This window comes from Haematobia irritans, chromosome 4 (genome assembly GCF_050003625.1).
Source record: "Haematobia irritans isolate KBUSLIRL chromosome 4, ASM5000362v1, whole genome shotgun sequence".
Classification (NCBI taxonomy): Eukaryota; Metazoa; Arthropoda; class Insecta; order Diptera; family Muscidae; genus Haematobia; species Haematobia irritans.
In genome coordinates this window covers 173,044,209-173,069,579 of record NC_134400.1, presented here as the reverse complement: position 1 = coordinate 173,069,579, position 25,371 = coordinate 173,044,209, and the positions used below count along the sequence as shown (strand labels likewise).

The 25,371-nt window shown below is 35.1% G+C and overlaps 1 protein-coding gene across 1 annotated transcript in view; it reads left to right on the top strand.

The window, feature by feature from the left end:
- The window catches only part of PXo (P[[i]]-sensitive XPR1 orthologue), a 39,294-nt gene extending 14,434 nt beyond the window's left edge, over positions 1 to 24,860 (top strand). The window contains exons 4-6 of the mRNA XM_075306129.1: positions 12,504 to 12,673; positions 19,983 to 20,225; positions 24,379 to 24,860. Coding sequence (XP_075162244.1) covers positions 12,504 to 12,673; positions 19,983 to 20,225; positions 24,379 to 24,513 — 548 coding nt within the window. The 3' untranslated portion in view covers positions 24,514 to 24,860. The remainder of the gene's footprint in view (positions 1 to 12,503; positions 12,674 to 19,982; positions 20,226 to 24,378) is intronic.
- The last annotated feature ends 511 nt before the right edge of the window (positions 24,861 to 25,371 follow it).

Below are 25,371 nucleotides of genomic sequence, written 5' to 3'. Positions count from 1 at the left end.
GGCATAATTTTTTAAACACAATATAAGTGCAAAAATGTTATGTTCCTAAACTAGCAATAAATGTGTGGGACACATAAGTTAATGTGTTAGAATATATTATGTTTGGGACATGAATGTTTCCTAAAAATAATATGTGTGAATGTAAACATATATAAATTTACATATTTCGAGTAAACATATATATGCTGTGATATTTTATTCAGAGAGCATATACACGGATGAAAAAGACTGTTTGTCATATGTTTGGCTATAAACATTATATGTTTGGAACACAAATTTTTAAACACAATATTTTTGAGTGCAAGCATATAATGTTCATAAACTAGCATAACATGTTTGGGACATATATGTTAATATGTTAGAACATATTATGTTTGGGACATAAAATGTTTGTAAATATAATATGCTTGGATGCACACATATATTAATTTAGAAATAGCCTATAAACATATATGTGTTTAGTAGCTTGGAGCGCTATTTAACAGGGAGCGATATTGAATTAAGTTGGTGGTTGTTGCTTGTTATTACAAAATTAACATTTTATTTTTCCTTGGGCAATTGATCAGCTACTTCTTTGATCCTTACAAACTGTGTGGTCCGCTGTTCGAATCCCCGTCCGGCAAAAGGTAAAATTAAAATAAAAAAATCATAAAATTGAATAATTTCTTCTACAATGTTTGTATTACAGAAAAAGGTGCTAAGAACTAAAAATTCTCGTGGAAGTGAGAAAGATGTGGGGGAATATACAATTGGGCAGAAACAAAATTTTGAGCATTCAGGTCGATAACCCATGTTGTTAGCACCTATATTACCTGTTTAAATGCTTCCAAACATATTATATGTTCACATATTAACATATTGTTTTTTGGAAGACAACATTATTGAATTTGGATGCAAAAATACAAAATGTTTGGAACTTAGACTACCCAAACATATATTGTTTAGACCAATATGCTTTCAAACATATTATATATTGGAATAGATCAAACATATAAATGTTTGGGCAATACCCAAAAATGTATATGCTTGAAGCAAAATATGTTTGGGAGTATATGTTACAGAAGCGATTTTTTGTGAGCGTGTAGAGAAAATAATACAGATGGAGACCGGGAGAGTTGACGAAAGATATCAACATAACACAGTGAGAGAATTAAAAGAGAGACATTTCTGTGAAACAGCTTGTATGTTGTTTCGGAAAATTGTTTTATGAGTTTGTTGGTTTGGCATGTTAATAAGGCTTCGCCTAAAATTTGATATGCTTAACCCTCTTACTAAAAGCATTTAATAAGGAAGCTTTTAGTAAAACACACCTTAAGACAACAAAAATGAGCAAAATAAAAAGAAAACTTATTTGAAACTATTCAAGAGGCTTTGCAGCATATGCTGAATTTTACCGTATACATTTTTCTTGCTTAGTTCTCTTGCTTTTGTGTCGTAAACATAAAAAATTTAATCACACGCTCACAAAAAATCGCTTCTGTAATATATACTCCCAAACATATTTTGCTTCAAGCATATACATTTTTGGGTATTGCCCAAACATTTATATGTTTGATCTCTTCCAATATATAATATGTTTGAAAGCATATTGGTCTAAACAATATATGTTTGGGTAGTCTAAGTTCCAAACATTTTGTATTTTTGCATCCAAATTCAATAATGTTGTCTTCTAAAAAACAATATGTTATTATGTGAACATATAATATGTTTGGAAGCATTTTGCACCCAAAAATATTATATGCTTAAAAAAATTCTCCCAAACAATATTGTGCTCAAAATTTTATTTATTTATTTATATATTTACAATCATAATGAATTATGAAAATAAACAGGTAATATAGGTGCTAACAACAAAGGTTTTCGACCTGAATGCTCAAAATTTTGTTTCTGCCCAATTGTATATTCCCCCACATCTTTCTCACTTCCACGAGATTTTTTAGTTCTTAGCACCTTTTTCTGTAATACAAACATTGTAGAAGAAATTATTCAATTGTATGATTTTTATACCCACCACCATAGAATGGTGTAACACATCGAAATATCGATTCCCGACTATATAAAGTATATATATTCTTGATCAGGGAGAAATTCTAAGACGATATAACGATGTCCGTCTGTCTGTCTGTCTGTCTGTCTGTCTGTTGTAATCACGCTACAGTCTTCAATAATGAAGCAATCGTGCTGAAATTTTGCACAAACTCGTCTTTTGTCTGCAGGCAGGTCAAGTTCGAAGATGGGCTATATCGGTCCAGGTTTTGATATAGTCCCCATATAAACCGACCTCCCGATTTGGGGTCTTGGGCTTATAGAAATCGTAGTTTTTATCCAATTTGCCTGAAATTTGAAATCTAGAGGTATTTTATGACCATAAAGAGGTGTGCCAAAAATGGTGAGTATCGGTCCATGTTTTGGTATAGCCCCCATATAGACCGATCTTCCGATTTTATTTCTTGGGCTTATAGAAACCGCAATTTTTATTCAATTTACCTGAAATTGGAAATCTAGAGGTACTGTAGGATCACAAATACGTGTGCCAAAAATTGTGAGTATCGGTCCATATTTTGGTATAGCCCTCATATAGACCCATCTCCCGATTTTACTTCTTGGGCTTATAAAAACCGCAGTTTTTATTCAATTTACCTGAAATTGGAAATCTAGAGGTACTGTAGGACCACAAATACGTGTGCCAAAAATTGTGAGTATCGGTCGATATTTTGGTATAGCCCCCATATAGACCCATCTCCCGATTTTACTTCATGGGCTTATAGAAACCGCAGTTTTTATTCAATTTACCTGAAATTGGAAATCTAGAGGTATTGTAGGACCACAAATATGTGTGCCAAAAATTGTTAGTATCGGTCCATGTTTTGGTATGGTCCCCATATAAAAAGACGTCCCGATTTGGGGTCTTGGGCTTATAGAAACCGTAGCTTTTATCCAATTTGTCTGAAATTGGAAATCTAGAGGTATTTTAAGACCATAAAGAGGTGTGCCGAAAATGGTGAGTATCGGTCCATATTTTGGTATAGCCCCCATATAGACCGATTTCCCGATTTTACTTCTTGAGCTTCTAGAATCCGAAGTTTTTATCCTATTTGCCTGAAATTGGAAATCAAGAGGTATTTTCGGGTCATAAAGAGGTGTGCCGAAAACGGTGAGTATCGGTCCATATTTTAGTATAGCCCCCATAAGAACGATCTCCCAATTTAACTCCTTGGGTTTCTAGAAACCGTAGTTTTTATCTGGTTTGCCTGAAATTGTAAATATTCTGGTATTTTAGGCTCATAAAAACGTGTATCGGATTAAGTTTTTATCGGTCCATTTGGTAATGCCTCCATATAGACCGACTTCACTTCTTGAGGGTGTAGAAGGCGCACTGATCATGAAAATTGCTTGAAACTCAATGTAAAATTTACTTCTACAGATTTAAGATTTCAAATCAAGACGTTATTTTATAATTTTCTTGCACACTTACAAGAAATGTTAATGATTCCTCTAAAACTCGAACAAAAATGGTTCTTATAAATCCAGAATCTGATATAGTCCTCATAGGTGAAATCCTTAAATTTATCTTCGGGGAGTGTCCTCACGTCCTCAAGCCCTCCTGACATTTCAAAGGAAACCCTAATATTTGGTTCATGGTGGTGGGTATTTAAGATTCGGCCCGGCCGAACTTACTGCTGTATATACTTGTTTTATTTTAATTTTACCTTTTGCCGGACGGGGATTCGAACAGCGGACCACACAGTTTGTAAGGATCAAAGAAGTAGCTGATCAATTGCCCAAGGAAAAATAAAATGTTAATTTTGTAATAACAAGCAACAGCCACCAACTTAATTCAATATCGCTCCCTGTTAAATAGCGCTCCAAGCTACTAAACACATACATGTTTATAGGCTATTTCTAAATTAATATATGTTTGCATCCAAGCATATTATATTTACAAACATTTTATGTCCCAAACATAATATGTTCTAACATATTAACATATATGTCCCAAACATGTTATGCTAGTTTATGAACATTATATGCTTGCACTCAAAAATATTGTGTTTAAAAATTTGTGTTCCAAACATATAATGTTTATAGCCAAACATATGAAAAACAGTCTTTTTCATCCGTGCAGCTGGAAAAAAAATTGGGGCATTAGAGGGTTAAGTCTAAATATTATTTAATTTGAATATTAAAATGAGTATTCGGAACCAAGAGAAAAGACATTTGAAAAAAATAGCATGTGTTTTTGCCTTGAGAGCACCATTTTATGTGTGGCACATTATGGGCACAATTTTTATACCCTCCACCATAGGATGGGGGGTATATTAACTTTGTCATTCCGTTTGTAACACATAGAAAAATTGCTCTAAGACCCCATAAAGTATATATATTCTGGGTCGTGGTGAAATTCTGAGTCGATCTGAGCATGTCCGTCCGTCCGTCTGTTGAAATCACGCTAACTTCCGAACGAAACAAGCTATCGACTTGAAACTTGGCACAAGTAGTTGTTATTGATGTAGGTCGGATGGTATTGCAAATGGGCCATATCGGTCCACTTTTACGTATAGCCCACATATAAACGGACCCCCAAATTTGGCTTGCGAGGCCTCTAAGAGAAGCAAATTTCATCCGATCCGGCTGAAATTTGGTACATGGTGTAAGTATATGCTCTCTAACAACCATGCAAAAATTGGTCGATATCGTTCCATAATTATATATAGCCCCCATATAAACCGATCCCCAGATTTGGCTTACGGAGCCTCTAAGAGAAGCAAATTTCATCCGATCCGGCTGAAATTTAGTACATGGTGTTGGTCTATGGTCTCAAATAACCATGCAAAAATTGATCCACATCGGTCCATAATTATATATAGCCCCCATATAAACCGATCCCCAGATTTGGCTTACGGAGCCTCTAAGAGAAACAAATTTCATCCGATCCGGCTGAAATTTTGTGCATGGTCTCTAACAACCATGCCAAAATTGGTCCATATCGGTCCATAATTATATATAACCCCCATATAAGCCGATCCCCAGATTTGACCTCCGGAGCCTCTTAGAGGAGCAAAATTCATACGATCCGGTTGAAATTTGGTACGTGGTGTTAGTATATGGTATCCAACAACCATGCAGGAATTGGTCCATATCGGTCCATAATTATATATAGCCCCCATATAAATCGATCCCCAGATTTGGCTTGCGGAGCCTCTAAGAGAAGCAAATTTCATTCGATCCGGTTGAAATTTGGTACATGGTGTCAGCATATGATATCGGTTCATAATCATGGTTGCCATTCGAGCCATAAATAATCTACCAAAATTGTATTTTTATAGAAAATATTGTCAAAATTTTATTTCTATAGAAAATTTTGTCAAAATTTTATTTCTATAGAAAGTTTTGTCAAAATTTTATTTCTATACAAAATTTTGTCAAAATTTTATTTCTATACAAAATTTTGTCAAAATTTTATTTCTATACAAAATTTTGCCAACATTTTATTTCTATAGAAATTTTTTTCCAAATTTTATTTCTATAGAAAATTTTTTCCAAATTTTATTTCTATAAATTTTTTCAAAATTTTACTTCTATAGAAAATGTTGTCAACATTTTATTTTGTCAAAATTTTATTTCTATAGAATCTTTAAACTTAATTATATACGTATTTAATCGGCCTTTTTTAGTTTAATATGTACCACGTATGGACTATGTGGTATATATTACGGTGTTAGGAAGTTTTAAGATACCTTGCCATCGGCAAGTGTTACCGCAACCCAAGTAATTCGATTGTGGATGACAGTCTTCAGTAGAAGTTTCTACGCAGTCCATGGTGGAGGGTACATAATCTTCGGCCTGGCCGAACTTACGGCCGTATATACTTGTTTCATTCTGTAGTATAAGGGTACATAAATATAGGAAAATGTTAACTAATATATGGAATACATTCCACCTAATTTCAACGAAAATCACATCGTTCAAAAAAATATAAATGTCTTTGGCGCTATACGAAGTTCAACTTTCTTCATAATTAGTTCATTTTAACTTAAAGAAGGGGTCACTTTTTTCTGGGTGTATGCTAAGCAAAATTCGGGCAATATTTTTGTCAGTGCACTCAGAAATTTCATAAGAGAGATATGCAAGCACTGAAAACCTTTTTGGGGTTGGCGGAAACTGGTTTGAACTCATGTGACCTTCCCTTCCTTTCGCTGGTGGATTCCTTTCTACATGTCTTAGTTTTTAGTATATTTTATTATTTAGTATTATAAGTATTACTGTTATAGATGATTTTATGGAATAAAGTAAAAACCTAATCCAAAATGGCGCTAAGCAGCTCGTCGAGATTTCTACATTCCAATCACACCCATAATCTTCATTGAGCAAATTTGTGATTCGAATAATAAGACCCTATTGGTTAAGTCATTCTTAAATCATTAACATCGAGCTTCAAAAACTCCAACAAGCATATTTCCGAAAACAACCAGGTTAGTACTATCATAATGGTACATTAAACGAGAAAATTTATTTAATCCGAATTTAATGGCAAAATATGAAATAATTGAATATATTAACATACATTTTTTGCGTATTTATTTCTCAAGTATTGTAAGGAACTACTTTGGCATTGTATTGCTTGGAATTACTTTTGTGTCCATACGGATTCCCGTAAATACCCCTAGAGAACTGACATGGACTTTTATGTGTACGTATTACCCATTTGTTATGAAATTGTTAACCATTCACTTGTGTGAGTATCTCATGGTAATTGGAATATTGGATGCGTTGAAAGGCAGAATAGCTTAACGCTAAAAAACAACAAATTTTTATATACGTAAAAACTTAGTTTGAATAAATATAGGGTGGCTGATATGAAATGCAAAGTTCTATAAATTCTTCGTCTTTTTGAAAAGCAAAATATGTCGCAAATGAATTTTAGAATCAGTTTAGATTTGTTCGTATTTGCTATCTTTGTCACAAATTATGGCCTTAAAACGGCCGACAAAGCCATCATATGCCGCCTGAAAGAGGCTCTGCGGTATTTTGGTTCACTCCTGGCGAAGCGCAGTCTGGAAATGATGGACTCTTTGATTTTTTTTTTGTTTTAACTTTCCTGTTCAAAATTTCCAAATGTCCAAAGGCTTCAGATCCGGAGAATTTGAAATCGGTAGAAATGAGGCAAGAAAAACCCTTTTTAAGCCATTCTTGGTTGACGCGTGCTGAGCACGGTTGCCACAGTTCTTAGAATTCTACCGAAAATGGTAGATTGTTTACTGTTTGGTAGAGTGGTAGAATTTTGAATGTTTTGGTAGGATTTATAAATCATTCCTCTCCACCTAAGAGACATTTTAATAAGGAAATGGTAACCAAATTTTCTATACAAATAAAATTTTGAGAAAATTTTCTATAGAAATAAAATTTTGAAATAAATTTCTATAGAAATAAAATTAAGACAAAATTTTCAATAGAAATAAAATTTTGACAAAATTTTTTATATAAATAAAACTTTGACAACATTTTCTATAGAAATAAATTTTTTAAAAATTTTGTATAGAAATAAAATTTTGACAAAATTTTCTAGAGAAATACAATTTTGGAAAAGTCTTAAAGTTGACTCATAGATTCTCATCTACAATCCCCAATAGATATTTTTATCATGAAAACAAGTACTCGTATATGCAGCAGTAAGTTCGACCGGGCCGAATCATAAAATACCCACCACCATGAATAAAATATTAAAAATTGAAAGGAAACAATTTTCAGGGGGGTTTGATGACAGATATTCTCCCAAGCAGAGCAGTTCAACCAGTACACTTCCCGAAATCAATTTAAAGATTGAAGATGAAGACTATATCAGATTCTGGATTTATAAGAACCATTTTTGTTTGAGTTTTAGAGGAATAATTACCATCTGTTATGAGTGAACAAGGAATTGATGAAATAACGCCTTGATTTGAAATCTAAAATCTGTAGATTTTCACCCCCCCATTATTTAAATGATTACGAGAAGTAAAATCTGAAAATTTTACATACAGTTTCAAGCCATTTTCAAGAAGTGAAATCGGTCTATATGGAGACCTTATCAAATGGACTAATAAAATTTAAATCCGATGCACGTTTTTGTGAGTCTAAAATACCAGTATATTTACAATTTCAGACAAATCGGATAAAAACTACGGTTTCTAGAAACCCAAGGAGTTAAATCGGGAGATCGGTCTTATGGGGGCTATACTAAAATATGGACCGATACTCAGCGTTTTCGGCACATCTCTTAATGGTCCTAAAATACTTCTAAATTTAAAATTTCAAGCAAATTGGGTAAAAACTACGGTTTCTATAAGCCCAAGAAATAAAATCGGGAGATCGATCTATACGGGACTATACCAAAACATCATTTTCAGAATACCTTTTTATGGTCCTAAAATACCACCAATTTGAGGCAAATTGGATAAAAACTACGGTTTCTATATGGGGGCTATACCAAGTTTCAATACAATTTGCCTGAAATTGGAAATCTAGAGGTATTTTAAAACCATAAAGAGGTGTGTCAAAGATGGTGAGTATCGGTTCATGTTTTGGTATAGCCCCCATATAGACCGATCTCCCAATTTTACTTCTTGGGGTTATAGAAACCGTAGTTTTTATCAAATTTGCCTAAAATTTGAAATCTAAAGGTATTTTTGGACCAAAAAGAGGTGTGTCAAAAATGATGACTATCGGTCCATGTTTTGGTAAAGCCCCCATATAGACCGATCTCCCGATTTTATTTCTTGGGTTTTAGAAGCCGTAGTTTTTATCCAATTTGCCTGAAATTTGAAATCTAGAGGTATTTTTGGACCAAAAATAGGAGTGTCAAAAATGGTGACTATCGGTCCATGTTTTGGTATAGCCACGGGGGCTATACCAAAACATAGACCGATCACCCGATTTTATTTCATGGGGTTTAGAAGCCGTAGTTTTTATCCTATTTGCCTCAAATTTGAAATCTAGAGGTATTTTAGAACCATTAAGAGGTGTGTCGAAAATGGTGAGTATCGGTCCATGTTTTAGTATAGCTCCCATATAGACCGATTTCCTGATTTTACTTCTTGGGCTTCTAGAATCCATAGTTTTTATCCAATTTGCCTGAAATTGGAAATCTAGAGTTATATTAGTACATAAAGAGGTGCGGCGAAAATGGAGAGTTTTGGTCAATGTTTTAGTATAACCCCCATATAGACCGATCTCTCGATATTACTATGTGGGCTTCTAGAAACCTAAGTCGTTGGCCAGTTTGCCTGAAATCGAAAATATGGAGGTTTTAAGTACACCCAGAGAAGGAATATGATCACCTCAAACATGTTTTAAGAGCAAAATGTTATTTTTGGGTTGTGACCATGTAATATGGTTTTCGCAACCATGTTATTTTCTCGGAAATCATGTATCTGATTTCGGCAAGCAGGTTATATTTGACGAGAAAATAACATTTTAGTGACAAACATGTTACATGTTCACCATACAAAAATAACATTTTGCTCTTGAAACATGTTTGAGGTGATCATATTCCTTCTCTGCGTGTAGATGTGTAAGAAAAGTTTTTTTTTTTTTTTGGGTTCTAGAATCCGTAGTTTTTGTCCAATTTGCCTGAAATGAGAAATAGAGAGGTATTTTAGGACCACAAATACAAGTGCCGAAAATGGCGTGTATTGGTCCATGTTTGGTATATCTCCCAAATGGACCGACCTCTCGATTTTATTTCTTGGACATTTAGGTCCACAGTTTTTATACAATTTGCATGAAATTTGAAATCTAGATATGTATATTCTAGGACCATGAAGAGGTGCGCCGAAAATTCCAGATTTTACTTCTGGTAATCATTTAAACAATGGGGGTAGGTTTGGTTAGGTTAGGTGGCAGCCCGATGTATCAGGCTCACTTAGACTATTCAGTCCATTGTGATACCACATTGGTGAACTTCTCTCTTATCACTGAGTGCTGCCCGATTCCATGTTAAGCTCAATGACAAGGGACCTCCTTTTTATAGCCGAGTCCGAACGGCGTTCCACATTGCAGTGAAACCACTTAGAGAAGATTTGAAACCCTCAGAAATGTCACCAGCATTACTGAGGTGGGATAATCCACCGCTGAACAACTTTTTGGTGTTCGGGCGAAGCAGGAATCGAACCCACGACCTTGTGTATGCAAGGCGGGCATGCTAACCATTGCACACTTCCAAACGATGTTTATGATTCCTCTAAAACCCAAACAAATATGGTTCTTACAAATCCAGAATCGGATAAAATCTTTGAAGTTAACTTCGGGAAGTGCACTGGTTGAACTGATCTGCTTGTCATCAAACCCCCCAGAAATTTTCACAGGAAACTATAATATTTGATTCATGGTGGTGGGTATTTAAGATTCGGCCCGGCCGAATTTACTACTGTATACACTTGTTGGTCCTAAAATACTTCTAGATTTTTAATTTCAGGCAAATTGGATAAAAACTACGAATTCTCTAAGTCCAAGAAGTAAAATCAGGAGATCGGTCTATATGGGGGCTATATTAAAACATGGACCGATACATACCATTTTTGGAACACCCCTTTACGGTCCTAAAATACCTCTAGATATCCAATTTCAGGCAAATTGGATAAAAAATACGGTTTCTATAAGCCCATGAAGTAAAATCGGGAGATCGGTCTATATGGGGGCTATATTAAAACATGGACCGATACTCACCATTTTCGGCACACCTCTTTATGGTCCTAAAATACCTCTAGATTTCCAATTTCAGGTAAATTGAATAAAAACTGCGGTTTCTATAAGCCCAAGAAGTAAAATCGGGAGATCGGTCTATATGGGGGCTATACCAAAACATGGACCGATACTCATCATTTTTGGCACACCTCTTTGTGGTCCTAAAACACCTCTAGATTTCCAATTTCAGGCAATTTGGATAAAAACTACGGTTTGTATAAGCCCAAGACTTCAAATCGGGAGGTCGGTTTATATGGGGACTATATCAAAACCTGGACCGATATAGCTCATCTTCGAACTTGACCTGCCTGCAGACAAAAGAAGAGTTTGTGTAAAATGCTTCACGATTGCTTCATTATTGAAGACTGTAGCGTGATTACAACAGACAGACAGTCAGACAGACGGACATGGTTATATCGTCTTAGAATTTCTCCCTGATCAAGAATATATATACTTTATATGGTCGGAAATCGATATTACGATGTGTTATAAACGGAATGACAAACTTATTATACCCCCGTCACCATTCTATGGTGGTGGGTATAATGAAACACAACTATATTTAGAACATATTCTAGGGTGCCATCGTGGTGGCTTGGTTAGCTTGCCCGCTTTGCAAACAAGTCCTGGGTTCATTCCCAGTTTAGAACGAACACCAAAAAATTTTTCAGCGTTGGTTTATTTTGATTCTCATTACAATCCCTAAGGTACTACTTTTATCATCAAAAATAAAAAAAATCAATACAGGACATTTTCCAAAATCATTCTTTTGTTACTCTAAGGCCCTGATGCACGCAAAAAAATAATTCTTTCCTCCCAAACGAAATTTTAGACAAACAAAGTTCGTTTCTCATTTGCTTTTCGCTGTAAGGAAGTGTATTTGGAAGAAAAGTATATACTTTGTGATAAACGTTTATTCTTTTCCAGGATGTAAAAACAATTTCATAAAGACTAGCTCAACAAAGAAAAACATTATTTTCTTGCTAATTGCATTGTCCCTCACATCTTTCTCACATCCACGAGGATTTTTAGGTCTTAACACCTTTTCCTGTAATACCAACAATGTAGAAGAAATTATACGATTTTATAAATTTTTAAAATTTTTTTTACCTTTCTCCTGGACGGAGAATCGAACCGCGGACCATCCACATTGTAAGCCAACACACTAACCACTGAGCTATGTACCTGTTATGGTCATTAATAGATAAATATCCATATAAGTTATATTTATATAGCATAGCTTGCGGCGCCCACGAACCGAATAAACAAAGTTTATTTAACAGAAACAAACATTTAGTTTGGCACCGTGGAGCAGTGGTAGCTACGTCCGACTCTCATGCCAAGGGTCGTGGGTTCGATCCCTGCTTCGGCCAAAGTTTTTTTTTGCTTTTGTTTTTTTTTACATATATTCCAGATATATTCGGAAGATTCCGAAAAAATGTTCAACATTACATTGTACTATATTAAATTTTGAACTGTAAAATGTGTCTTATTAAAGACCTAAAGTCAGAAAAGAACAGTGTTTGATATAAACGAAATGGACTGTGTTGTTATTTCAAAAATAACTTTTTTTATTGAAAAAATAAAAATTTTGTAACAAACGAATTTTTTTGGTGATAAAAGTTTAAAATTTTCGAAGCAATTCAAAAAACTCTAACAAAAGAAAAACGTTTTCGGTACACGTTTTCCAAACGTTTTTTTTCTTTGCGTGTGGTTACGCCTCTGTAAACAATTAAGTAATACTTTGTTAACAAGCATAATTTCTTTTGGTTTATTTCCAGCTGAATATGCGTCTTCAAGGGATAATCCTTGGTTTTATTGCTGGATTTGTGCTGCCATTTTGTCTTCGTGCTACGCATACACATGGGATATCAAATTTGATTGGGGACTTTTTGATGCTAAAGCTGGCGACAATACATTCTTGCGTGAAGAAATCGTATACTCATCGACGGTAAGAAGAAACATTGAATTTTTTGTTTTTGAATTAGGAAGGCCAATGTGTATTGTTCCATATTTACTTCGTGATTCTCATGGAGGTAAAAATTTCATGGGATCCGGTTGGAATTTTTTCAGAATATGCCTTGCAATTACCATGCGAAAATTGGTCCTTATCAGTTCATAATTAGACTACAAACCGAATAAGAAATAAAGTAGTTTATACACACTGAAAAAAAGTATGCCCGGTTGCATAGATTTTGTCTTTACACTAATGATTTTGGTATTGGTTCCGATCCAAAGAAGCGGAGAATTGAATTACAGCTTAATTATCTTTTAAATTTGAGTTATTAGCAAATGTTTATTTATTTAGCTTTTATAAGTTTACACTTCAGAGGAATATAACTTGACGTGATTCCATAAGACAAGTCCTGAGACAGATAAGTAGAACCACCCCAAACACAGATCCTCATGACCCTGTCTTGGGCAACCTCTTAAGAACATGTCTCTTTTTGAGCATCCGAATTGAAAAAAAAATTAATTAAAAATTAGCGCGAATTTTTTAGAACCTTTTCATTCGAACAAAATCTATTTTTATACCCTCCATCATAGGATGGGGGTATATTAACTTTGTCATTCCGTTTGTAACACATCGAAATATTGCTCTAAGACCCCATAAAGTATATATATTCTGGGTCGTGGTGAAATTCTGAGTCGATCTAAGCATGTCCGTCCGTCCGTCCGTCCGTCCGTCTGTTGAAATCACGCTAACTTCCGAACGAAACAAGCTATCGACTTGAAACTTGGCACAAGCAGTTGTTATCGATGTAGGTCGGATGGTATTGAAAATGGGCCATATCGGTCCACTTTTACGTATAGCCCCCATATAAAGGGTCCCTCAGATTTGGCTTGTGGAGCCTCTAAGAGAAGCATATTTCATCCGATCCGGCTGAAATTTGGTACATGGTGTTGGTATATGGTCTCTAACAACCATGCAAAAATTGGTCCATATCGGTGCTTAATTATATATAGCCCCCATATAAACCGATCCCCAGATTTGGCTTGTGGAGCCCCTAAGAGAAGCATATTTCATCCGATCCGGCTGAAATTTGGTACATGGTGTTGGTATATGGTCTCTAACAATCATGCAAAAAGTGGTCCACATCGGTCCATAATTATATATAGCCCCCATATAAACCGATCCCCAGATTTGGCTTGTGGAGCCCCTAAGAGAAGCATATTTCATCCGATCCGGCTGAAATTTGGTACATGGTGTTGGTATATGGTCTCTAACAATGATGCAAAAAGTGGTCCACATCGGTCCATAATTATATATAGACCCCATATAAACCGATCTCCAGATTTGGCTTGCGAAGCCTCAAAGAGGAGCAAATTGCATCCGATCCGGCTGAAATTTGGTACATGGTATTGGTATATGGTCTTTAACAACCGTGCAAAAATTGGTCCACATCGGTTCATAATTATATATAGCCCCCATATAAACCGATCCTCAGATTTGGCTTGCGAAGTCTCCAAGAGAAGCAAATTTCATCCGATCCGCCTGAAATTTGGTACATGGTATTGGTATATGGTCTCTAAAAACCATGCAAAAATTGGTTCACATCGGTTCATAATTATATATAGCCCCCATATAAACCGATCCCCAGATTTGGCTTGCGAAGTCTCCAAGAGAAGCAAATTTCATCCAATCCGGTTGTAATTTGGAACATGGTGTTAGTATATGATCTTTAACAACCGTGCCAGAATTGGTCCATACCGGTCCATAATTATATATAGCCCCCATATAAAACATTCTCCAGATTTGACCTCCGGAGCCTCTTGGAGGAGCAAAATTCATCCGATCCGGTTCAAATTGTCAAAATTTTATTTCTATAGAAAATTTTGTCAAAATTTTATTTCTAGAGAAAATTTTGTTAAAATTTTATTAGGTTCATAATAAAATTTTCATCATTGTCAACATTTTATTTCTATAGAAAATTTTGTCAAAATTTTATTTCTATAGAAAATTTTGTTCAAATTTTATTCGGTTCATAATCATGGTTGCCACTCGAGCCAAAAATAATCTACCAAGATTTTATTTCTATAGAAAATTTTGTCAAAAGTTTATTTCTATAGAAAATTTTGTTAAAATTTTATTTCTGTGGAAATTTTTGTCAAAAATTCCTTTCTATAGAAAATTTTGTCAAAATTTGTATTTCTATAGAAAATTTTGTGAAAATTTTATTTCTATAGAAAATTTTGTTAAAATTTTATTTCTGTAGATAATTTTGTCAAAATTTTATGTCTACTTTGTCAAACTGAATTATATACATATTGGATCGATCTTTTTTGATTAAATATATACCACGTATGGACTTACATTCAATTTAGAAGATGGTGTTAGGAGGTTTTAAGATACCTTGCCATCGGCAAGCGTTACCGCAACTTATGTAATTCGATTGTGGATGGCAGTGTTTAGATGAAGTTTCTACGCAATCCATGATGGAGGGTACATAAGCTTCGGCCTGGCCGAACTTACGGCCGTATATACTTGTTTCAATTGCGAAATAAAAAACGATTTTGCTGGAAATAAAATAAAATAATGATTTGGACTCATTCCAAAGGATCCATCGTGGCACAACTTTCTACACTGAAAAAAATATTGTCGTGATGTCAAAGATTTCGTGTCTTTAAAATACGAATGCAAATTTTGCTTAGCATAGAAGACGCATTTCTCTAATATAAAGTTTTTTCCCTTGTCCAAAAGTCGATAAACTTTTCAATGAAGTCGTATTGTCTTTATAATTATGTGATTTGAATTAAAAATGGGTATCATAACATGAAAGAAAACATATTTGGGCTAAGGTCAACCTGACTTTAACAATTCAGAAATATTCTTTAAATTTAATGAAATTGTCTTTAAATTAGTTGTCTTTTTGTATCTTGACTACAAAGCAAAAAATCGTTCAAATATAGGACATGTTTTTCAAAACTTTATTTTAAAGAAGTTTTTTACTTGAAACATAGCATAATTTCTACTGGAAGGCTCGTCTGAATTTGGAAAATAAAGTTGTTGTTAACTCGTTTTTAAAGGAATTTGATAGCGTATGAAGAAAAAAAGATGAGAAAGCGAAAAATTAAAATTTGCTTCCTAGAAGCAAGTACACAAAACCCAAATTTAAAAGAGAATTGTGTCTTAAAAGTATCCTTACTTGTATTCTTCGCTTCTTTGGCTCGGAATCAATACCAAATTTTTTAAAGTAAAGACAAAATCTTTGGAACCGGGCATGCTTTTTTTCCAGTGTAAGATTACGTCGTAGACAGATTATCATTAACTCTGCGGAACTCTGGCACCAGAAAGGAAGAACTTTTGGAATATGTCGAACAATAGATTAGTTTAATAATTGTATTTGAATAAATGTGAAGATCCAATATAAATATAAATAAATTATATGACATTTTAAAAATTGCGACCCTATGGGAAATTGGTGGAAATTGCTACTGATGGACCTATCACAGGACTGGTACCGGTGAACCAGTTTGTCGAAGTTTTTAAATAGTCATAATTTAATGATTTTCATACTCGCTTGATATAAAAATCTTATTGGATCTACACATTTAGTGAAGTAGAATTATCAGAATAATCTATTGTTCAATTTATTTCAAAGGTTTTTCATTTCTGGTGCGATTCGGATAACCAAACTGAAACAGATTCCTAAGAGTTTGTTAGAGACTGGTTCATAAGGACCGGTCTATGGAGTGCTACTACTAAAATGTCCCAGGACGTGTCCTAAGGAACGAGTCCAAGACGTGTCCTAAAGTGCAAATTTACCCCGTCAATGACAAACCCATGTTAAAGGGACCGGTCCCTTCCATACGTCTTGACCAGAACTAGGACTGGTCCATGCACACCAGGGACTAGTCCTGTACCGGTCCTGTGGTTTATCCATTTCCCGTAGGGTACTAACTGAAACAATGGTACCAGTCCTGTAATAGGTCCGCAACTGGCAATTTACATCCAATTTGCCGAAGGGGTGTTTCATTGCATACTCAAAACGAGGCTTTATATGAAACAAAACCTCAAAACTTTGGGCAATATTTCTTTTCCATTTTGGTGCCATATTTCTTTGGGGCTCGCGGAGCCTCAATAGAGTAGAAAAATTAATAAATGATATGAAAATTTAAAAATTGCGATAAACTGGAGCATCGTTACCAGTCCTCTAGTAATTTCCCGTAGGGTATTTCCAGTTTTAGGGAATCAAGTAAATTTTTTTATTTTAAACCAAAACTTACACTGAAAAAAATGGATGACCGGTTCCAAAGATTTTGTCTTTACTTTAACAATTTTGGTATTGATTCCGAGCCTAATAAGCGGAGAATACAAGTAAGGATACTTTTAAGACCCAATTCTCTTTTAAATTTGGGTTTTGTGTACTTTCTTCTAGGAAGAAAATTTTATTTTTTCGTTTTTTTCCCTTAAAAACGTGTTAACGACAACTTTATTTTCCAAACTCAGACTAGACTTCAGGTAGAATTTATGCTGTTGTTTCAAGTAAAAACGTCTTTAAAATAAAGTGTTGAACAACATGTCCTATTTTTGAATGATTTTTTGCTTTGTAGTCAAGATGCAAAAAGACAACAAATTGAAAGACAATTTCATGAATATTAAAGAATTTTTCTGAATTATTAAACTTGAAAGAAAAGCTAAAAATTTTCTTTCATGTTATGATAACCATTTTGAAGTAAAATTACTTAATTATAAGGACAATACGACTTCACTGAAAAGTTTATCGACTTCTGGACGAGGAAATAAACTTTATATTAGAGAAATGGGTCTTCTATGCTAAGCAAAATTTGCATTCGTATTTTAAGGACATGAAATCTTTGGCCTCACAATGGACTGAATAGTCTAAGTGAGCCTGAATCTTAATCGGGCTGCCACTTTAACCTAACCTAACCTTGGCCTCACGACAATATTTTTTTCAGTGTAACTTAAATGAAATGAAAACAAGTACATATGGCCGCAAGTTCGGCCAGGCCGAATCTTATGTACCCACCACCATGGATTGCGTAGAAACTTCTACGAAAGACTGTGATTTAGTCCATACATGGTATATATTAGACAAAAAAGTTATGTATAGTTAAGTCTACAAATAATTACGAATCGATATGGACTTTTTGTACGTTGAGAGCCAGAATTGAAATATGGGGGTCGCTTATATGGGGGCTATATACAATTATGAACTTGATATGGACCAATCTTTGTGTGATTGGGGATCGATTTATCTGAGGGCCATATATAACTATAGACCGATATGGACCTAGTTAGGCATGGTTGTTAACGACCATATACTAGCACAATGTACCAAATTTCAACTCACTCGGATGAAATTTGCTCCTCCAAGAGGTTCCAAAACCAAATCTCGGGATCGGTTTATATGGGGCTATGTACGATTATGGACTGATATGGACCACTTTTGGCATGGTTGTTAAATATCATATACTACCACCACGTACCAAATTTCAAGCAGATCGGATGAATTTTGCTTCTCCAAAAGGCACCGGAGGTCAAATCTGGGGATCGGTTTATATGGGAGCTATAATTATGGACTGATAGGAACCAATTCCTACATGGTTGTTGGATACCATATACTAACATCACGTACCAAATTTCAACCGAATGGCAAGAATTTTGCTCTTCCAAGGGGCTCTGGAGGTCAAATCTGGGGATCGGTTTATATGGGGCCTATATATAATTATGGACCGATATCGACCAATTTTTGCATGGGAGTTTGAGGCCATATAATAACACCACGTACCAAATTTCAACTGAATCAGATGAATTTTGGTCTTCCAAGAGGTTCCGGAGGTCAAATCTGGTGATCGGTTTATATGGGGGCTATATATAATTATAAACCGATGTGGACCAATATTTGCATGGTTGTTATAGACCATATACTAACATCACGTACAAAATTTCAGCCGGATCGGATGAAATTTGCTTCTCTTAGCGGCCTCGCAAGCCAAATCGGGGGATCGGTTTATATGGGGGCTATATACAATTATGGACCGATGTGGACCAATTTTTGCATGGTTGTTAGAGATCATATACTAACACCATGTACCAAATTTCAGCCGGATCGGATCTTAGAGGCCTCGCAAGCCAAATCGGGGGATCGGTTTATATGGGGGCTATATATAATTATGGAGCGATGTGGACCAATTTTTGCATGGTTGTTAGAGACCATATATTGACACCATGTACCAAATTTCAGCCGGATCGGATGCAATTTGCTTCTCTTAGGGGCCTCGCAAGCCAAATCGGGGGATCGTTTTATATGGGGGCTATATATAATTATGCACCGATGTGGACCAATTTTTGCATGGTTGTTAGAGACCATATACTAACACCATGTACCAAATTTCAGCCGGATCGGATGAAATTTGCTTCTCTTAGAGGCCTCGCAAGCCAAATTTTGGGGTCCGTTTATATGGGGGCTATACGTAAAAGTGGACCGATATGGCCCATTTGCAATACCATCCGACCTATATCAATAGCAACTACTTGTGCCAAGTTTCAAGTTGATAGCTTGTTTCGTTCGGAAGTTAGCGTGATTTCAACAGACGGACGGACGGACGGACATGCTCAGATCGACTCAGAATTTGACCACGACCCAGAATATATATACTTTATGGGGTCTTAGAGCAATATTTCGATGTATTACAAACGGAATGACAAAGTTAATATACCCCCCATCCTATGGTGGTGGGTATAAAAACTAAATTGGTGATTTTTTCCATTATTTCCGAAGGTACTTTTTTCTGGGTGTGTTAAGAATATATGTTATAGACATTTTGAGGTCTAAGACCAATATTTCGATGTGCTACAAACACTTTAGGCTATGTTTCTATTTGTTTTGAAAACTTTTCCCTGATTTTAATTTGTAAGCTTTTGAAATCATTCTACTTCCTTGGGATTATATGACAAAATCATTTAAATTACATAAAATTAATTTATTTGTCTTAAAGAAGCAATAAAACTTAAATGCTATTTTCCCCAACCAGACCCAAGTAAAGCTGGAGTGTCTCTCAAATCCATGCATTAACAAAATGTCTCTAATGGAAAACATTTTTTTGCTTTTCTAATATGGTGAAGCATTGTCCTTTTTATTGCCATCATCTTCTTGTTTTGGTCTCGGCAAAAACACGTCTGCCACTAAAAAACAAAAAAAAATAAATATATTTAATTTCTTTCTTTCGCTCTCAAAATGTCCTGCTGTCGTGCCGTTGTGGTAAATTGCCTGTTCCACCAAACAACCAACCAGTGGTTCTATTACTTTGGCATAATTGAAGATTTAATATTGCGGTTCGCTTGGACGGTGTCAATGAGCTTAATTGAGGCCGGATACATGGAGGGAGATGTCATGGTAACATTGCTTAGTCCATTGGAAGTGTTCCGGCGTTTCATTTGGAATTATTTTCGACTGGAGAATGAACACATAAACAATTGTGGAAAATTTCGTGCTGTGCGTGATATTTCAGTGGCTCCCATGGATTGCTCAGACCAGGTATGTAAATAAAAAGGAATCTGTGCTTGTATGTCTATCTCAATTATATATCTATGTGTGTATATATGTAGGTATGTATTTGTGTTCACAGTTCATAAAAGTATGATGGCTATTTTTGGTATTTATTCATTAATATTTAAATTTGAATTCTATACGAAAACAAATGAGAAAGAAATAAAGACGTTAAATTAGCCATATATTCTATGATACGCTATAATTAAGAAAATATATATGTTATAAGATTATGAAATCGAATTTTTAGGATCAAAATTTTTATCCACAACCACGGTTGCCACAGTTTATAGAATTCTACCAAACGTGGTAGATTTTTTTACACTTTGGTAGATTGGTAGAATTCTTGGTGTTTTGGTAGATATTGCAAAATTGTCCCCTCCATCTAAGAAGTACTTCAATAACTCTTCTATAAAACCTATGTATAAAATTTGTCAAGAATTTCAGTACAAAGAAATCAGGTTATAGATCGAAAAGCAGGTTAAATCGTGATTACGCCAAGAAATTGAAAATCCTATCAAAAACCAAAAAAAAAAACAAGTATATACGGCCGTAAGTTCGGCCAGGCTGAAGCTTATGTATCCTCCATCATGAATTGCGTAGAAACTTCTTCTAAACACTGCATTCCACAATCGAATTACTTAAGTTGCGGTAACGTTTGCCGATGGCAAGGTATCTTAAAACCTCCTAACACCATCTTCTAAATTGTATGTAAGTCCATACGTTGTATATATTAAATCAAAACAGATCGATCCAATACGTATATAATTCAGTTTGACAGTTTGACAAAATTTTCTACAGAAATAAAATTTTAATAAAATTTTCTATAGAAATAAAATTTTCACAAAATTTTCTATAGAAATAATAATTTTGACAAAATTTTCTATAGAAAGAAAATTTTGACAAAAATTTTTACAGAAATAAAATTTTAACAAAATTTTCTATAGAAATAAACTTTTGACAAAATTTTCTATAGAAATAAAATCTTGGTAGATTATTTTTGGCTCGAGTGGCAACCATGATTATGAACCGAATAAAATTTGAACAAAATTTTCTATAGAAATAAAATTTTTACAAAATTTTCTATAGAAATAAAATTTTGGTAGATTATTTTTGGCTCTAGTGGCAACCATGATTATGAACCCATATGGACCAATTTTTGTGTGATTGGACCAATTTTGGTATGGTCCTTAGCGACCATATACTAACACCACGTTCCTAATTTGAACCGGATCGGATGAATTTTGCTCCTCCAAGAGGCTTCGGAGGTCAAATCTGGAGAACGTTTTATATGGGGCCTATATATAATTACAACCGGATTGGATGAAATTTGCTTCTCTTTGAGGCTCCGCAACCCAAATCTGGGGATCGGTTTATATGGGCGCTATATATAATTATGGACCGATGTGGACCAATTTTTGCACGGTTGTTAGAGACCATATACCAATACCATGTATCAAATTTCAGCCGGATCGGATGAAATATGCTTCCGTTAGAGGCTCCACAAGCCAAATCTGAGGGTCCCTCAGCTATATATAACTATAGGGCTATATATAACTATATAGCCATATAATAGCACAATGTACCAAATTTCAACTGACTCGGATGAAATTTGCTCTTCCAAAACCAAATCTCGGGACTGATATGGACCACTTTTGGCATGGCTGTTAAATATCATACACTACCACCACGTACCAAATTTCAACCAGATCGGATGAATTTTGCTTCTCCAAAAAGCACAGGAGGTCAAATCTGGGGATCGGTTTATATGGGGGCTATATATAATTATGGACCGATTTCGACCAATTTTTGCATGGGTGTTTGAGGCCATATATTAACACCACGTACCAAATTTCAACTGAATCAGATGAATTTTGGTCTTCCAAGAGGCCCCGGAATTCAAATCTGGTGATCGGTTTATATGGGGGCTACATATAATTATGGACCGTTGTGGACCAATTCCTGCATGGTTGTTAGAGACCATAAACTAACACCGCTTACCAAATTTCAGCCGGATCGGATGAAATTTGCTTCTCTTAGAGTCCCCGCAAGCCAAATTTGGGGGTGCGTTTATATGGGGTCTATATATAATTATTGACCGATGTGGACCAAGTTTGCATAGTTGTTAGAGACCATATACTTACACCACGTACCAAATTTCAGCCGGATCGGACGAAATTTGCTCCTCTTAGAGTCCCCGCAAGCCAAATTTGGGGGTCCGTTTATATGGGGGCTATACGTAAAAGTGGACCGATATGGCCCATTTTCAATACCATCCGACCTACATCGATAACAACTACTTGTGCCAAGTTTCAAGTCGATAGCTTGTTTCGTTCGGAAGTTAGCGTGATTTCAACAGACGGACGGACCGACGGACATGCTCAGATCGACTCAGAATTTCACCACGACCCAGAATATATATACTTTATGGGGTCTTAGAGCAATATTTCGATGTATTACAAACGGAATGACAAAGTTAATATACCCCCATCCTATGGTGGAGGGTATAAAAAAATTTGACCAAAACTGCAAAATAAGATATGGTACAATTTGGTAATTTTTGGTATAATTTTTCAAATTTTGGTAGAATATTTTTGTATTGAGTGGCAAACCGGATATTGGAAATCTATCGGTCTCTGTTTTGATATAACACCCATATAGGCTGATTACTGATTTCACTTCTTGGGCTTCTTTATTGGCTTTATGCAATTTGTTTAAAATTGGAAATCTAGGCAATTTTGACACCACAAATAGGTGTGCTGAACGTGGTGTATATATAGATTGATCAAAAACGCGGAAGTTTTAAAGTCGATTTTAAAAAACCGGACTATTTTTCCAAAACCGGTAAACTGTATTTTTGAAACAAATAATCGGCACAGCCGGTTCAACGGGTTTTCATAAAAAAATAAAAATCTAATTTTATAGTCACAAGAAATCAACGAAAAGAATAGTTCGAGAATTTTTTAAAAGTTGGATACAATAGATTCAAATTTACGTTGAATCTATTTGGAAGCGTTTTTATTGCTGTGTATTAAAATGCCCTGTATGTGTTTGTCTAAATTTGGCAATTTTACTGTGAAAATATAAAAAACAAAAACCATTTGTTCAGGCTTGAGAACTCCGGTTCTACCGGTCCACCGAAAATGGCAATCAGTGTGTGAAGATAAACCAGTCCACCGGTTTTGATCACTCTATGTGTATCCGTCCATGTTATGGTATTTGGCATTTTAGCTCTACAAATAGATGTGCTGAACGTGGTGTGTATCGGTCCATGTTATGGTATGTCCCCCATATACACCGATCTTTCGAATTTGGCATTTTAGCTCTACAAATAGATGTGCTGAGCGTGGTGTGTATCGGTCCATGTTATGGTATGTCCCCCATATACACCGATCTCTCGAATTTCTTAATATTGCAGTTTTTCATCAAGTTATTTATTTACCATTGCACCACGGGAGCCACCGTGGTGCAATGGTTAGCATGCCCGACTTGCATACACAAGGTCGTGGGTTCGATTCCTGCTTCGACCGAACATCAAAAAGCTTTTCAGCGGTGGATTATGCCACCTCAGTAATGCTGGTGACATTTCTGAGGGTTTCAAAACCTCTCTAAATGCAATGTGGCTATAAAAAAGAGGTCCCTTGTCATGGAATCGGGCAGCACTCAGTGATAAGAGAGAAGTTCACCAATGTGGTATCACAATGGACTGAATAGTCTAAGTGAGCCTGATACATCGGGCTGCCACCTAACCTAACCTAACCTAAATCTATACCCAAATGGAAATTTGTCACTTGAGATAATTGGTACAGGTTTTGGTGATTTTTGTCTCCTTCGGTTAATTGTTAATCTTGGAAATTGCAACAACGATATTTAAAAAATTCAAAACTCTGACTAATTGTAATTCCATGCTATACACATAACTTAATTCGTAATTATGATATTTTATGTTCTCTCTAACTGCTGCTAAATATATTTTGAAAAATACCACATTAAGTTTTCCAAAGCTAATGTTACCAGTTATTTCATTTTGTCCATTGCCATCATAAATATTGATTATTTACTTTCCCGAAAGTGACTAAGAACTAAATGCACATTATTATTATGCTGTGTCCTTGTTTCATGTTTCGTTCTTGTTTTTCAGACTACCATACTGCGTATGATGGATGAAGAGAATGGAGTGGTCAATAGGGGAGGCAAAACAAAGCAGTCATCAAAGAAAAAAGGAGAGCATCGAGTGTTACTTCAAGCCGATTCTGTTGATGATTTGTGCTCATGAAGGAATTTCTGCCACAGCTATGAGTGAGAGTAGCAAATTCGCTACATAGATTAAGCAAAAAGAGAACACCATAAAATTCTAATCGGATATTAAAAGGACACAGAGCAAATAACATAGCACTTTCAAACAAAAGCAATATCCTGGATTATATTTCTCTTTTAGATGTCACTCTTGTCATTTGGTAAAATATGTTTAGCTTTAATTAACATGGATTCAGGTTAGACTTAAGAGTTCGTGGTTTGTTTTGCAAAAAAGAAATCCTCAAAGATTATATTTTACCATTAGAGCATACTTTTAGGTGCTAAAACAAATAAAACTTAATACAATAAACCTATAAAAAAATGTAATACGCTAGTTTTTAAATGCATTTCCCCATCATTTCCCTATCATTTTCAATGTTATTGTAATTAAATGGATCTTATGCCTGAATGTATGTTTTGTGGTATATGGTACATAAAATTTAAATTTACGAGTGTGAAAATTAAAAAAATAAATGGAAAATTCCAATAAATATTGTTGGCATCAAGTTATAAATCAAAAAAAAACAAGTGTATACGGCCGTAAGTTCGGCCAGGCCGAATCTTATGTACCCTCCACCATGGATTGCGTAGAAACTTCTACGAAAGACAGTCATCCACAATCGAATTAAGTGGGTTGTGGTATCTTAAAACTTCTTAAGATCGTTTTCTAAATTGTGACTTAGTCCATACGTGGTAGAGAGCCAGAATTGAAATATGGGGGTCGCTTATATGGGGGCTATATACAATTATGAACTTGATATGGACCAATTTTTGTGTGATTGGGGATCGATTTAACTGAGGGCTATATATAACTATAGACCGATATGGACCTAGTTAG